This window comes from Rana temporaria, chromosome 7 (genome assembly GCF_905171775.1).
Source record: "Rana temporaria chromosome 7, aRanTem1.1, whole genome shotgun sequence".
Taxonomy (NCBI): Eukaryota; Metazoa; Chordata; class Amphibia; order Anura; family Ranidae; genus Rana; species Rana temporaria.
In genome coordinates this window covers 16,400,384-16,416,565 of record NC_053495.1, presented here as the reverse complement: position 1 = coordinate 16,416,565, position 16,182 = coordinate 16,400,384, and the positions used below count along the sequence as shown (strand labels likewise).

The 16,182-nt window shown below is 47.7% G+C and overlaps 1 protein-coding gene across 4 annotated transcripts in view; it reads right to left on the bottom strand.

Annotated features, from left to right (window-relative positions):
• Positions 1–16,182, bottom strand: part of MGLL (monoglyceride lipase) — a 79,319-nt gene that overhangs the window by 13,127 nt on the left and 50,010 nt on the right. For all 4 annotated transcript variants that reach the window (XM_040358976.1, XM_040358973.1, XM_040358974.1 and 1 more), the window contains exon 4: positions 1,277–1,413. In XM_040358976.1, the coding sequence (XP_040214910.1) occupies positions 1,277–1,413 (137 nt within the window). The remainder of the gene's footprint in view (positions 1–1,276; positions 1,414–16,182) is intronic.

Sequence of the window (16,182 nt, the reverse complement as noted above, 5' to 3'; positions counted from 1 at the left end):
GTCACAGCACTTATGGAGTATTATTAGGAGACAGCGAGTCTATCTGACAACATTTAATGCAATGTACATTAAAGGGATTGTAAAGGTACAATTTTTCCCTAAATAGCTTCCCTTACCTTAGTGCAGTCCTCCTTCACTTACCTCATCCTTCCATTTTGCTTTTAAATGTCCTTCTTTCTTCTGAGAAATCCTCACTTCCTGTTCTTCTGTCTGTAACTCCACACGGTAATGCGAGGCTTTCTCCCTGGTGTGGAGTGTCGTGCTCGCCCCCCTCCCTTGGACTACAGGAGAGTCGGGACGCCCACTAACACACAGCTCCGTTCTCTATCTGCAACGTAGAGAGTGTCCTGACTCTCCTGTAGTCCAAGGGAGGATTACAGCGACTGCACTTCCAAGTGCAATTTCAAGTGCACTTTGCACTTGTAGTTTGCACTTAGGACCAGATCCACAAAAGAATTACGCCGGCGTATCTCTTGATACGCCGCGTAATTTCAAAGTTCCCGCGTCGTATCTTTGTTTTGTATCCACAAAACAAGATACGATGGCATCTGGGATCGATCCGACAGGCGTACGTCTTAGTACGTCGTCGGATCTCAGGTGCATTTTTTCGGCGGCCGCTAGGTGGCGTTTCCGTCGATTTCCGCGTTGAGTATGCAAATTAGCTAGTTACGGCGATCCACAAACGTACGTCCGGCCGGTGCATTTTTTTACGTCGTTTGCGTTCGCTTTTTCCGGCGTATAGTTACCCCTGCTATATAGTGGCGTACTTAATGTTAAGTATGGCCTTCGTTCCCGCCTCGCATTTTGAATTTTTTACTTTGTTTGCGTAAGTCGTTCGCGAATAGGGATTTGCGTAGAATGACGTCACCGTCGTAAGCATTGGCTTGTTCCGGTTTTATTTCGAGCATGTGCACTGGGATACCCCCACGGACAGCGCATGCGCCGTTAAAAAAAAAAGTATTTTACGTCGGGTCACAACGTATTTACATAAAACACGCCCCCATCACATCCATTTGAATTCCGCGCCCTTACGCCGCCAAAGATACACTACGCCGCTGTAACTTACGGCGCGAATTCTATGAGGATTCGAAAAGAAAACAGTAAGTTACGGCGGCGTAGTGTATCTTAGATACGCTACACCCGGCGGTAATATGCGCCGCTGTATGTGAATCTACCCCTTATAGTGCAAAGTGGATTTTCCTTTTGTAAATAACCCCCCTATGACAACAACTAAATTGAAATTTGACGTGAAAATGAATACTGGTGTGATATTTACCATGGAGTGTCCACAGATAAACAGCGGTACGTTGGGGTGCTCCTTCCGCATGAGGTCCACGTGCTGAAGGCCGTCCCTGACAAAGACATGGAAGTCGGAAACCATCATCCTGTCACCTTCGCTCTGCCCGTGGCCAACTGCCAAAATCCATTAAAAAAAAGGGAAATGAGACTTGGAAATCTTCACATCTCAATTTACAGTCATCATATGTTAAAGTGGAGTTCCACCCATAAATATAACATTACATCAGTAGTTTTAAAAAAATGTCATTAGTCCTTAATGAAAAAAAAATATTTTTTTAGATGCCTTCAAAGTGTTGTTGCTAGGCAGAATAGTTAATCTTCCCTCTTCCTGCACCTAGGTGCTTAATGCTTCCTAACCTACACCGCACAGACTCCTGGGAATGTAGTGGGTGTAACTCTCCAGGAGTCTGTGCACTCCCCAGTCTCAAAGAATCATGTGACTTGGACAGCACAGGTGCTGAAACCTGATCTGACACTGCTTGTACAGCACTGAGCATGTGCGAGATCTCTAAGGCTGAAATCCAGGAAGTCATACAGTCTGGCTTCATGATGCCCACACTTAAGATGGCCCCAGTCAATTTCTATTTTATAAAGTGTCTAAATGCTGTAACAACCTAACAAAACGGACCTTAGTTTACAGACTAACTTTACTAGAATACATTAAGCTTGTGTATTACAGGGGTATTTATATTTAAAAAGTGAAATTGTGGCCGGAACTCCGCTTTAAGAACGGGCATTGCATCGAACCCATACATGGTAATAACCGTTTTACTTGACAGCTCTCTTCCCTTTGTTGTAGAAACCTTTCTTCACTTCTGTGCTGCCCAGTGTTCTGTCATATTATCCAACTTGTCAGAAACTCCAACCACGTAACTTCCGCTTTCTTCAAACCAAAGGTAATCGGAGTTTTTGACGAATTCCTGTTTGGACACAACACCGGGATACCAAATAGTGTCCGGTGCACGCTATTATGAAATGTCAGCCTCCGCGGCGGGGACAACTTTGTCTTCTTTAGCCGCGGTGGTGTCAAAATAGCTAAATCATCCTGTACCGGACTCTATTCGGTTGCCGGTGTTGCGTCCAAACAGTAATTCGTAAAAAATATCCAACTTCTGATGTTTTAAAGAAACCTGAAGTGACGTTGTTGGAGTTTCTTACGGGTTGGAGTATTTGACAGAACACCGGCAAACACCAGAGTTCAGCTGGCCATAGATGGATCCATATTCGTCTGGTTCAGCAGGGACAGGCTGAAACTTTGATCCATTTATGGCTTCACTTTAAAGAGGAACTGCAGTCTGCTCACACAATTTGTAATAAAAACATCTTTGCCATTCTGAAGCTTCCCTCCAACCACTTTGCATATTATTATATACTGCGATTCTGCAAGAACAGGGAGGGGCATGGTGGCGCTATGTGGTGGGCGGAGTTAAAAGGACGTGCAGGGTGTGGCTCTGTGATGATCGGAGAAGGGAGGAGGAGCAGGGTTCCCCTCTGTGGTGGGTGGGGACAGGGAAGGGCCGGGTGGCGCTCTGTGGTGGGCGGAGTTAAAAGGACGTGCAGGGTGTCGCTCTGTGATGATCGGAGAAGGGAGGAGGAGCAGGGTTCCCCTCTGTGGTGGGTGCGGTCAGGGAAGGGCCGGGTGGCGCTCTGTGGTGGGTGGAGTTAAAAGGACGTGCAGGGGGCCTCTCTGTGATGATCGGAGAAGGAGCGGGGTTCCCCTCTGTGGTGGGTGGGGACAGGGAGGGGCAGGGTGGCGCTCTGTGTGTGGGGAGTCAGGAGGCCGTTTGAGCACAGTGTGCCTGACAAAAGGGGAGGGGACACCTGATTGGCTCGCCCATCCCCGACATCAGAGGCAGAATCTGACAGCTACACTTTGTCTAATTAAAGTCGGCCGTACCCCAGCGGTCTTTCCCACCAATCCCTGGCTGTGCTAGATGTACTATACGCTGCTGCAGGTCCTGCTCTTCTGTTACCGTGTTACCATATAATGGAGTAATGTGGGAATGCGGGACAAAGCCCCTGTACTCTGGGACTGCGGGACAAAGGTTAAAATGCGGCATAGTCCCGCCCAATCCGGGACTGTTGGGAAGTATTGTTTAAATAGGGAAACCTGTTTGTTTTTTCTTTGATCAGCCAACATTGACTGTGACACATTAGTGGCCTTATCTATCTTTACAATGTGACTTCCCACAGCTGGCCTATCTGAGTTCAGTTCAGGACAGGGCATAGCCATCCTAAAACTTGCCGTGTCATCATAACTCCAGCAATCAGTATTATGAGGAAGTGCAATTTTCCATCAGCTGAAGAGTCGCCACTTAAAGCTGAAGTTTAATCAGCTTATATTTTGCCTTTGTTGGTTCCTCCCTCCCCCCCTCATCAACATGCTGATAACATTTTAAAATAAAACTTTTAATGTCATTAAAAAAAGCAGCATGTTCGATTTTTTTTTTTTTGTCATTTTTCAGAACCCAAAAAAGGTTGTGAAGCCCACACGCCATCATTTTAAATGACATTTTTTAAAAACTTCGTTTTTTTCATGCCGAAAAATGATCGTGTGTAGTTAGGCTGGAGTTCAGCTTTAATTGCCATTTTTATTTTTATTTTTTTATGAAAGTTTTGACAACTTCTGTAAATATTCAGTGGCAAAGCTTACACCTGCAGATTCTATCACGAGCCCCGATAAGGATGTGTTAATTAATACACAGTCTTCGCTCAGGGCCGGGATTGCAGATTAGCCAGGAGATGTTGATGCCGATAATAAATCCCATAAAAGAGACTCCGGCTTTGTTTAAAGTGTCCAACTGATCTGTGATGGCGGATTTAAAGTGCATGAAAACCCGATCGCTAAAATTTCATACAACCTTTAACATGTTACCGTCATTTCAAAGGTCATTTTCCATGTTTGTAAATCTTCAGCTTTCATTAAAATATTATCTAGTGATCCTGCCCTAAAAAGACCTTGTTCAAGCACTTCCTGTTATGAGGTGACAACATTGGTGATCAGTGAGAAGAATGTTCCTTACATTGGTGATCAGTGGGAAGAATGCTCCTTACATTGGTGATCAGTGGGAAGAATGTTCCTTACATTGGTGATCAGTGGGAAGAATGGTCCTTACATTGGTGATCAGTGGGAAGAATGTTCCTTACATTGGTGATCAGTGGGAAGAATGTTCCTTACATTGGTGATCAGTGGGAAGAATGTCCCTTACATTGGTGGTCAGTGGGAAGAATGTTCCTTACATTGGTGATCAGTGAGAAGAAGGTTCCTTACATTGGTGATCAGTGGGAAGAATGCTCCTTACATTGGTGATCAGTGGGAAGAATGGTCCTTACATTGGTGATCAGTGGGAAGAATGTTCCTTACATTGGTGATCAGTGGGAAGAATGTTCCTTACATTGGTGATCAGTGGGAAGAATGTTCCTTACATTGGTGATCAGTGGGAAGAATGTTCCTTACATTGGTGATCAGTGGGAAGAATGTCCCTTACATTGGTGATCAGTGGGAAGAATGTTCCTTACATTGGTGATCACTGAGAAGAATGCTCCTTACATTGGTGATCAGTGGGAAGAATGATCCTTACATTGGTGATCCGTGGGAAGAATGATCCTTACATTGGGGGTCAGTGGGAAGAATGCTCCTTACATTGGTGATCAGTGGGAAGAATGTCCCTTACATTGGTGATCAGTGGGAAGAATGTTCCTTACATTGGTGATCACTGAGAAGAATGCTCCTTACATTGGTGATCAGTGGGAAGAATGATCCTTACATTGGTGATCCGTGGGAAGAATGTTCCTTATATTGGTGATCAGTGGGAAGAATGGGCCAGATTCACGTAGGTGAGCGGCGGCGTAACGTATCGTAGATACGTTACACCGCCGCAAGTTTTCATCGCAAGTGGCTGATTCACCAAGCACTTGCGATGAAAACCTACGCCGGCGGCCTCCGGCGCAAGGCGGGCCATTTCAAATGGGCGTGTGCCATTTAAATTAGGCGCGCTCCCACGCCGGACCTACCGTGCATGCTCCGTTTCCTAACTCCCGCCGTGCTTTGCGCGCCGTGACGTCATTTTTTCGAACGGCGACGCGCGTATCGTAATTCCGTATTGCCGGACGTCTTACGCAAACGACGTTCATTTTTAAATTTCGACGCGGGAACGATGGCCATACTTTAGACAGCAATACGTTTGCTGACTAAAGTTAGGGCACCAAAAAAAACGACTAAGGCTGCATTCACACCTGAGCGACAAAACGCCCGACGCCGGACGCTTCTGCCGCTAGAGGGGAGAATTCCCATTGCTGTCTATGGAGATGGTTCACATCTCATAGACGCCGAACGCCTGTCGCCTGAAAAAAAGTCCCGGACCCTTTTTTTCAGGCGACATTGGCGTTCGCCCATTGACAGCAATGGGAAGAGTTAAAAAAAAAAAAAAAAAAATGAAAGTTTCACACTCGCGGCAAAATACGCCACGTACGCCGAACGCGGCTGTCGCTCAGGTGTGAATGCAGCCTAACTTTGCGACGGGAAACTAGACTAGCGGCGACGTAGCGAACGCGAAAATCCGTCGCGGATCGCCGTAACTCCTAATTTGAATGAATGAATGAATGAAAACTTATATAGCGCAGCACATACGAATTTAATCGCCTCTGGGCGCTTGTGTTAAGTAGCATTGGCCCTGGAACTCTGTAGGCACCATCAGATGGGAGCAGGGATGGACTGGCCATTGGGACTACAGGGAGTTTCCTGGTGGGCCGATGGCTCAGTGGGCCGGCTTCAGTGACAGCGGACTGCTGTCCCCCTCCGCTTCTCTGTCTCTCCCTCCCCGCAGCGCTCACCTGGGGGGGGGAACAAAGAAGCAGGGTGGAGGATCAGAGGAGCAGGGGGGACGACAGAGGAGCATGGGGGAGGGGACAGACAGCTGACTCAACAGCTTTGGCCTTGAAGTTTCTCACTTCTGCCTAATCTTGTCCCATAAGGGGGGGGCACCAAACTGATTCTTTGCCCCGGGTGAAATAATGTCTAGCTTCCCCACTGGTACTGCCTATAAGAGTACCAGTACCAGCCGTTCTACTCTAATAAAGTAGAACGGCTAGTGAAGGGGGAGAGGGGGCTTGGGTGGCCGGGGGGGGGGGGGTGCGGGAGTTGTCCGGCCCCCATGGGAGAGACCTGTCAAAGTGGGCCAGTCTGGATGAAGTCCAGGGCCAAATTTCTGTCCCAGTCCAGCCCTGGATGGGAGGTCAATCAACCACAGCTCAAGGAACCTCTAGCAACCTCTGAAGGAACTTCAGACGGGCCTTTGCACAGCTTAGTTGTTGCCAGATCTAAAGGAGATTTCCCAATCGTATTGTAATGAATATGATCAACTTTACAGTATATCCCAATAATTACATGGAACAAGCCTGTATTCCTGTACCATTGGGCACAACTGCTGAGCCCAAGGTCACTATGGAATCGCAGTCCTTGGGCCCAGGTCTACACGACCTCTTCCAAGATCGAAATCTGACCCCAAACTGAATGACGTAAAAAGTACACTAAATCCCCCAAAAATCCTCTTCCCTCCCAAGGAGCCGTGATCTGACCCATGCTGACTTGATTATAGAAAAATGTTTGAAACGTGCATTTGATTTCACTGAAATATTCCAAGACTGAAGGCACGCCTATCTATGTCAGGTTTACAAGTGATCCAAGCCTTCAGAAATGGAAAAATTGAGAATGTTCTTCAGGACGAAGGACTGTGGAAAATGATTAACAGATTTAATAATAACATGCGACTGGACGGTAGACACCCGTGACGGCGGCGGTGCAATTCATATCAAAGTACGTCGTTAGCAGATGGTGTTAATTATATACTTATTTAACCAGGATGCAATCTGAGGACGTCTGACCTTACATGGAGTCCGTTCACAGGCTGAGGTTTTATTACGCTTTGGCGGCATTTTACGCTTTGTTTTGTGGATCTGTGAATAGATACTTTAGGACTTAAAGAGACCCTGTCGTCTTGTCCACTCACTGCAAAGTCACAGGGCCTGTTAGTACTGTAACTGTAAAAGGTATATAAGGGCTTGCCGCCACCAAACTGGTATCGCAGATACAGATCCTGCGCTTCTCTGTGCGCAGAGACATGGATGAGCGGGTTTGGGGTGGAGGAACTTGACTGGCCTGCACAGAGTCCTGACCTCAACCCAATAGAACACCTTTGGGATGAATCGGAGCGGAGGCTTCTCGTCCAACATCAGTGCCTGACCTCACAAATGCTCTTCTGGAAGAATGCTCAAACATTTCCATAGACACTGGGGTAGATTCAGGTACAGCTGCGCGCTCCTTACGGAGGCGCAGTGTACCCTTTTAACCCTGCGCCTACGCAAATTATCTGCGCTACGCTTCATTCATGAAGCAGTAGCCACGTAATTTGCGTGGGCGCTCCTCAAAAATGCCCGGCGTAAGGGCGCCTAATGTAAATGATCCCGTAGGGGGCGGGAATCATTTAAATTATTCGCGTTCCCGCGCGTAGGGCGCATGCTCCGTCGGGAAACTTCCCAGACGTGCATTGCGGCAAATGACGTTGCAAGGACGTCATTTGCTTCAAAGTGAACGTGAATGACGTCCAGCGCCATTCACGATTCACTTACGCAAACAGCGTAAAATTTAAACCTCGCGACGCGGGAACGACGGGTATACGTAACATTGGCTGCCCCTGCTATTAGCAGGAGCAGCCTTACGCAAAACCCGACGGACGTAAACGACGTAAACTGCGTACGCAATTTGCATACTATACGCTGACGACTACGGGAACGCCCCCTAGCGGCCATCGTAAGAATGCAGCCTACAATACGATGGCATAAGAAGCCTTATGCCATTCATATCTTAGGCTGCAGTCGGCGTATCGAGGTTCCTGAATCAGGAGCATTCGATACACCGGGGCAAGTAAGCAATTGCGCTGCGTAACTATGGTTACGCAGGCGCAATTGCTCTTTGAATCTACCCCACTCTCCTAAACCTTGTGGACGGCTTTCCCAGAAGAGTTGAAGCTGTTATAGCTGCAAAGGGTGGGCCAACGCAATATTGAACCCAACGGACTAAGACTGGGATGTCATTAACCACTTACCGCCCGGCCTATAGCAAAATAACGTCTGGGTGGTGGTTCAGTTAAGTACCCATCAGTGCCACCCATAAGTACCCATTAGTGCCGCCTATGAGTGCCCATCAGTGCCGCATACCAGTGCCACCTATCAGTGCCCATCAGTGCAGCCTATCAGTACCCATCATCAGTGCTCATCAATGCTACCTCATCAGTGCCACCTCATAAGTGCCACCTCATCGGTGCCCATCAGTGCCACCTTATCAGTGCCTGTCAGTGCAGCCATATCAGTGCCCATCACTGAAGAAGAAAAGGTACTTATTTACAAAAAAAAATACAGAAACAAAGAAAAACTTTGTTTTCCTAGAAAAATTTCAGTATTTTTTTAATTTGTTGTGCAAAAAATAAAAAATCGCCGAGATGATCAAATATCACGAAAAGAAAGCTCTATTTGTGGGAACACAATGATAAAAAATGTGTTTGGGTACAGCGTAGCATGACCGCGCAATTGTCATTTAAATTGCGACAGCTCTGAAAGCTGAAAATTGGCCTGGACATGAAGGTGCGTAAGAGCCTGGTATGGAAGTGGTTAACGTTTTTGAGTGTGTAAAGGCAGGTGTCCCAATACTTTTGGTATTATAGTGTATGTGTGTGTGTATATATATATATATATATATATATATACACATACATACACACCATATATACACACACACACACATACATACACACCATATATACACACACACCCACGTGCGTTTGAGCTTTGGGGTGCACACCCTAATGCAATAGGCTGCACACACCTTTGCCCAGCACTTTCTGCTTCCCAGAAGGTAAGGGGGGGGAGGGGGTTGCACTGTGATGTAAGAGAGGGTGGAGGACTTCTGATGGTAGGGGGGCTCTTGACATCTGATGTAAGGGGGGGGGGGGGTGGGGTGCTCTGGACATCTTTTCTTACAGATACAACCGACCCTATGAGGGCAACCATAATGCCAATGTGGCCCACAATGAAATTAAAATTTACACACCTGCCTTGGAATTATGTGGATTTTTTTTTCTCTAGCAGTCCCGGGTTTGTTGCTGGGATTACGGCTATCATCACTTTTAGTTACATTATGACAAGTTGTGTCAAACAAAGTTGCTTGCTTACATATGGTTAAGATCACTGTCACCTAAATTCGCAGACCAGATACAGCCAATAATTTTTCGTTACAGTGTGTACTATTAACTAAAAGGGATGATAGCCGTAATCCCAGCAATAAACCTGGGACTGCCAGATGTCAAAAGCCCCTCCACCATCAGATGTCAAGAGCTCCCTACCGTCAGATGTCAAGAGCCCCCTACCGTCAAAAGTCAAGAGCCCCCCCACCATCAGATGTCAAGAGCCCCCCACCATCAGATGTCAAGAGCCCCTCCACCATCAGATGTCAAGAGCCCCTCCACCATCAGATGTCAAGAGCCCCCCCCACCATCAGATGTCAAGAGCCCATCCACCATCAGAAGTCAAGAGCCCCTCCACCATCAGAAGTCAAGAGCCTCTCCACCATCAGATGTCAAGAGCTCCTCCACCATCAGATATCAAGAGCCCCCCCCCCACCATCAGATGTCAAGAGCCCCTCCACCATCAGATGTCAAGAGCCCCTCCACCATCAGATGTCAAGAGACCCTCCACCATCAGAAGTCAATAGCCTCTCCACCATCAGATGTCAAGAGTCCCACCCACCATCAGAAGTCAAGAGCCCCTTCACCATCAGAAGACAAGGGCCTCTCCACCATCAGATGTCAAGAGCCCCTCAACCATCAGAAGTCAAGAGCCTCTCCACCATCAGATGTCAAGAGTCCCACCCACCATCAGAAGTCAAGAGCCCCTCCACCATCAGATGTCAAGAGCCCCCCTACCATCAGATGTCAAGAGCCCCCCTACCATCAGATGTCAAGAGCCCCCCTACCATCAGAAGCCAGGATCCCCCCACCATCAGAAGTCAAGAGCCCCCCCCTCATCAGATGTCAAGAGCCCCTCCACCATCAGATGTCAAGAGCCCCTCCACCATCAGAAGTCAAGAGCCTCTCCACCATCAGATGTCAAGAGCCCCTCCACCATCAGAAGTCAAGAGCCTCTCCACCATCAGAAGTCAAGAGCCCCCCTACCATCAGATGTCAAGAGTCCCTCCACCATCAGAAGTCAAGAGATCCTCCACCATCAGATGTCACGAGCCCCCCCTACCATCAGATGTCAAGAGCCCCCCTACCATCAGATGTCAAAATCCCCCCTACCATCAGAAGCCAAGAGGCCCCCACCATCAAAAGTCAAGAGCCCCTCCACCATCAGATGTCAAGAGCCCCCCACCATCAGATGTCAAGAGCCCCCCCACCATCAGAAGTCAAAAGCCCCTCCACCATCAGATGTCACGAGCCCCCCTACCATCAGATGTTAAGAGCCCCTCCACCATCAGATGTCAAGAGCCCCTCCATCATCAGATTTCAAGAGCCCCTCCATCATCAGATTTCAAGAGCCCTCCACCCTCCCTTACATCACAGTGCACTCCCCCCACCCCATACCTTGTATCTCAAACATCAGGCCCAATGCGTTCTTCCTTGTAACAGTTAACCGCTCTCCAGGAAGACTAATGATGCAACTTAGCATAAAACAGTTGACGGAGCACAAATGGCTCTATGCTCTGTTTCTGGCTCATTCGATGAGCTCCGGTAATGAGGCTGGTAAACCAGTTTCTCTCACTTTGTTTTTCCTTCTGTCAGCAACATGCGCGGTGAATCCGACTGCGTTCCGCGGGCGGCCCGAGTCGCAGATCCTAATCACCGACTTCATTTGTTGCTGCGGCAATATCGTGACAGCACCAGAGAAGAGTCAATAAAGATGTGTTCATTTACAGTAAAACATATCTTTATTATCTGTGATTCCACACCAAGATAATAAGCTGCAGAGGACGGCGATCGTACGCCTGCTGTGACGTCTTTTCAGTATATGGCACTATATGCAATCATTAAAGGCATGCCTTTTACTAGCTAACTGAATGCAAGGCGGTAAAGTCAGCATGATTCCTGCTGGATTGCTAGAAGAACAACTGCAGGGTACATTATCTGGATAATATATTGTTCTCCAGGGTATGGAAAACATCCAATTGCAGCTTACCAGTCCTTAGATGTAGTGGGTGCATTAGTTTTATTTCTTTTAGGCTTTCCTTATCCAGAATTTGCTTTCTTTGGGCCAGATTCACGTAGCGCAGCGGATCTATAGATCTGCTCGATCTACGTGAATTAAGATCCGCTCCCGCAAGTTTAGGAGGCAAGTGGCTAATTCACAAACCACTTACCTCCAAACTTGCGGTGGCGGATCCTAAATCCCCCGGCGGAATTCAAATTCCGCGGCTAGGGGAGTGTACTATTTAAATCAGGCGCGTTCCCGCGCCGATTTAAATGCGCATGCGCCGTCCGGGGAATTTCCCGGCGTGCATTGCTCCCACTGACGTCGCTAGGACGTCAGTGGTTTCGACGCTTACGTAAACGAGGTCCATCCGTATTCTAGAACGACTTACGCAACCGACGTTAAAAAATGTAAATTCGATGCGGGAACGTCGGCTATACTTAACATTGGCTGCGCCTGATGAAAGCAGGGGTAAGTATACGACGTACGCCGCTACAGAAGACTGCGTCCGGTCCGCGTACGTTAGTGAATTTGCGTATCTCGCTGATTTACATATTATTTATCGTAAATCAGCGGGAACGCCCCCGGCGCCATTTTTAAATCGAAAAAAAGATCCGACAGTGTAACACAGTTACACCTGTCAGATCTTAGCCATATCTATGCGTAACTGATTCTATGAATCAGGCGCATAGATAGGACCAGTGTAAGTCAGAGATACGATGGTGTATCTGTAGATACACCGTCATATCTCTTTGTGAATCTGGCCCCTTATTTTCACCTGGTGATCCCGCCATTAACATTTCTTGTCCTACAGCAGACTTTCTCAACCTTTTTACCCCAGAAGAACCCTTAAAATAATTTTCGGGTTTTGGGGAATGCTTACTAAATCCAGTCCAGCTCAGTGTATTGGGCAACATGGTGGCTAAGTGGTTAGCACTTTCACCAGGGTCGTCAGTTCAAACCATGGCACTACCTGTCTGGAGTTTGGATGTTTCTCCCTGTGCCTGCGTGGGTTTCCTCTCACACTCCAAAGGTCATACATGCAGGATGAAACAGAGTGTAAAACTATAAAATGCATTACAAATAAAAAATACCAACTACTACTGAACAGCCGTTAAAAGAAATGAGCCTATATGCAGTAAAAGTCAGTCCTGGAATCAAGCCAATAACCTTGTGGGATCAGTGGGCGTGACCATGTCACAAGCATGGACTCCGCCCAATGCGTTTCGTGAAAGGTCACGTCATTGGGGGCATAGGAGCCACGCTCATCACAGGACTGTATTACTTATGGGACTTTGTCTTTTTTAGCTGATATCACATATTTCTAAAACATTTTTGCTTATGTTAGTGCAGCAAATTTTTGTTTGTTTTTGTGTCTTTCCATACCAGGTGGTATGATTCATCCTAGTTCCAGGGCTGTGACGCTAACCGGCAGTGACCAGCAAAAAAACAACTTGGCCTTATTAGTATACACTGGTGGCTGGTGCTTAATATTTTTGAGCCCGCCCCCCCCCCCGTGGGAGACAGACGGCAACGATCAGTGCTCCACCCCCCCATGGGAGATGGACAGTGGCGATCAGTTGCCTTACCTTAGGAGGCTGATGCTGCTCCATGTAAAACTATATAAAATGTATTACAAATAAAAAATACCAGCTACTCACTGAACAGCGGTTAAAAAAACAAGCATATTTGCAGTAAAAGTCAGTCCCAGGAATCAAGCCAACAACCTCGTGGGATCGGTGGGCGCGGCGACGTCACGAGCACGGACTCCACCCAACACGTTTCGTGAAAAGTTACGTCATTAGGTGGACGATGCTGCTCCTTGCTCCAGGGAAGAGTCGGGGGCCGTTGCTTCTCCTCCCTAAGACTCCCTGGCCAATCGGGTCTCAGGACCCACTTCCTGATTGGCTGGGAGGAGAATCAGGAAGACAATAGCGAAGATTAATTTGCTATTGTCAGACAACTGGGTGGGCTCAGGGCGCAGTGCCCTGCTCCCAGAGCCCACCCTTTTTTGAAGCCAATCCCCCCTGCACCCCTTATGGACCGGCCGCTCTTGCTTATTAAGATACATTTGGCAAACTTTGGCCTCATTTGCGAAAATGCATCAGTAGCACAGCCTTATTTCCCGGACACAGGAAGGTATGAAGATGGAATGAGTGTAAATTTAAGCTCCGAATATTCCTACCTGGTCGTTTCACTTTAACGCGATGATTCACATACTTTGAACTTTAGGTAAGGCGATTATATTCCATTACGGGTTTTACCAAGATCCACAAATGAACGTGGGGCCATTGATCAGCGGTGAACATAATCTCCCCCCCCCCCCCCCGATGGCTTTCTATACAAACAAGCCCAGGCTCACCCTTTCCGCTAATACGCCGCCGTCTGCGTAGCCTCGCGGGGCTCCCGGTGGGTCGACGGGAGAATAATGTAATGTAATTATCGTGGAGATGACGGAGATGGCTACATGGCAAGGGACTTTCACAGGGAGAGAAAGGTATGAATGAATATTCATGGAGACAGCCGAGAATAAATCAGGCCGCCTAAGCCATGCAGAACATCAAAAAAAAAAAAAGCGGCATGCATTCAAATATAAGTTTGAACTCACATTTTGTATTTTTATTAAAGGGAATTTGAACCGTATCTAAACCCAAAAAATAAAAATGTAATATAATGCAGCTTGCCAGTCCTTAGATGTGGTGGCTGCATTAGTTTTCTTTCAGTCAGGCATTTTTGATGCAATTTTGATGCAATTGACACTCTCTGGCATTTAAGTCGCATCAAAGTTGCACTCCATGAACACTTTCCTATTAGTCAATAGGTTCAGACCAGGGGAGGGCTGGCAGCCTTAGGCCTGTGGGGAAAGTCCAGTCAAGTGGCCCATTGAACCGTCGAATGAGCTCACCATCCGGTCCCAGGGAGTTGTAGTTTCCTCTGCGCTGCTCTGTTTTCTACCCACCGGGAGCTTGAGCGTGGACTACAACTCCCAGAATGCAACAGCTAATGGCAAGCCGCTGTGGCCATGCCCCCGGCCCAACTTCCTAGTGCAGAATAAAAAAAGATGGTAAAGGGCAGAGGCTGCCGACCATTATGAACATAAGTTAGAGCGGCCTGGGAGGCAATTGCCACCCTGCCCCCCGGCCCAGCCCTCCCCTGGTTCAGTTTTTTTTTCTCTGAGCCAATGAGGAGGGAGAGAGCGGGCAGAGCCTTGGCTCTTGTGCACATTGCTAGATCAAGATTGGGCTCAGGTAAATATAAGCAGGGGCTGGGGGGATGGGGGGGCTGCATGCAGAAGGAATTTATAGAATTAATTATGGGGAAAAAAACCTTCCGCATGCAGCGGTAAATATAAGCAGGGGATGGGGGGCATCCCCCAGCCCCTGCTTATATTTACCGAAACCCAATCTCGATCCAGCAATGTGCACAAGAGCCGAGGCTCTGCCTGCTCTCTCCCTCCTCATTGGCTCAGAGAAAAAAAAACTTCTGCCGTTAGAACCACTTTTAATCGGAAGCCCATGTGACAGGATGACAACTCTGAAGCACAATTGGGAGACAGAAAAAGTGTTGTTGCCATCTAACAGGAAGTGCCTGAACCTATTGACTAATAGGAAAGTATGACAGTTGTGTTCATAGTCATTGGCTCCTGCTGCTGTCAATCACAGCCATTGAGGTAGCAGCGGGCCGAGTCACACATGGACATATGGAGCCAGATCAGAAGCGAGCATGCGAGAGTGCCCCAAAGCAAGCAGCTTGCTATGGTGGGCACTTGGTGGGAGGAGGTGGTCTAGGAGCGGGGGACCCAAGAAGAGAAGGATCAGGGCTGCTCTGTGCAAAACCATTACAAAAAAGCATAACGTGTTTGTTATTTAAACGATATCACAAGGCTCCTATGATCGAATTTAGATCACAATGTCATTACAAAAGATATTCTTTTAATATTTCCGAATCTGAAGCTTTGAACATATGAATCCTTGGTGATCCTGCCATGAAGGTCCTTGTTCAGGCACCTCCTGTTAGGTGGTGTTTCTGTCCCCCAATCGTGCTCAGAGCCGTTGCAAGGATTTTTGACACCCTAGGCCAGTGGTGTCCAAACTGCGGACCGGGGGCCGAATGTGGCCCTTTGCTTGCCTTTATCTGGCCCTTGAAGCATATCCCTCCCATTGATATGAGACACTATTTTGACAACTGACATCAACAGTGGGATACCATTTCTCCCACTGATACCAACAGTGGGGCACTATTCCTCCCAATGAAAGCAACAATGAGGCACTATTCCTCCCACTAATACCAAATGTGGCAATGTTTATTTCCATTGATGCCAGGGAAATTTCCACTTCTCCTGGCCACAGTCCGGCCCCCCAAAAGTCTGAGAGACAATAAACTGGCCCTTTGTTTCAAAAGTTTGGAGACCCCTGCCCTAGGCGAAACCTAATTTTGACGGCCCCATTGGCTCTATCCCTGACTCCACCACCTTTGCCTATCCATTGCGACAGGAAGCAGCGCTATACAAAAGCATTGTTTCTGCTTCCTCTAGCGCTGGCTCCAGTGCTTCGATATGCTTCTAATTACACCACTGGTTGGACGGAGCAGCTGCCTGGGACTGAGTTAGTTACAGAGCATGCAGACGCAGAGGGAAACCAGCGG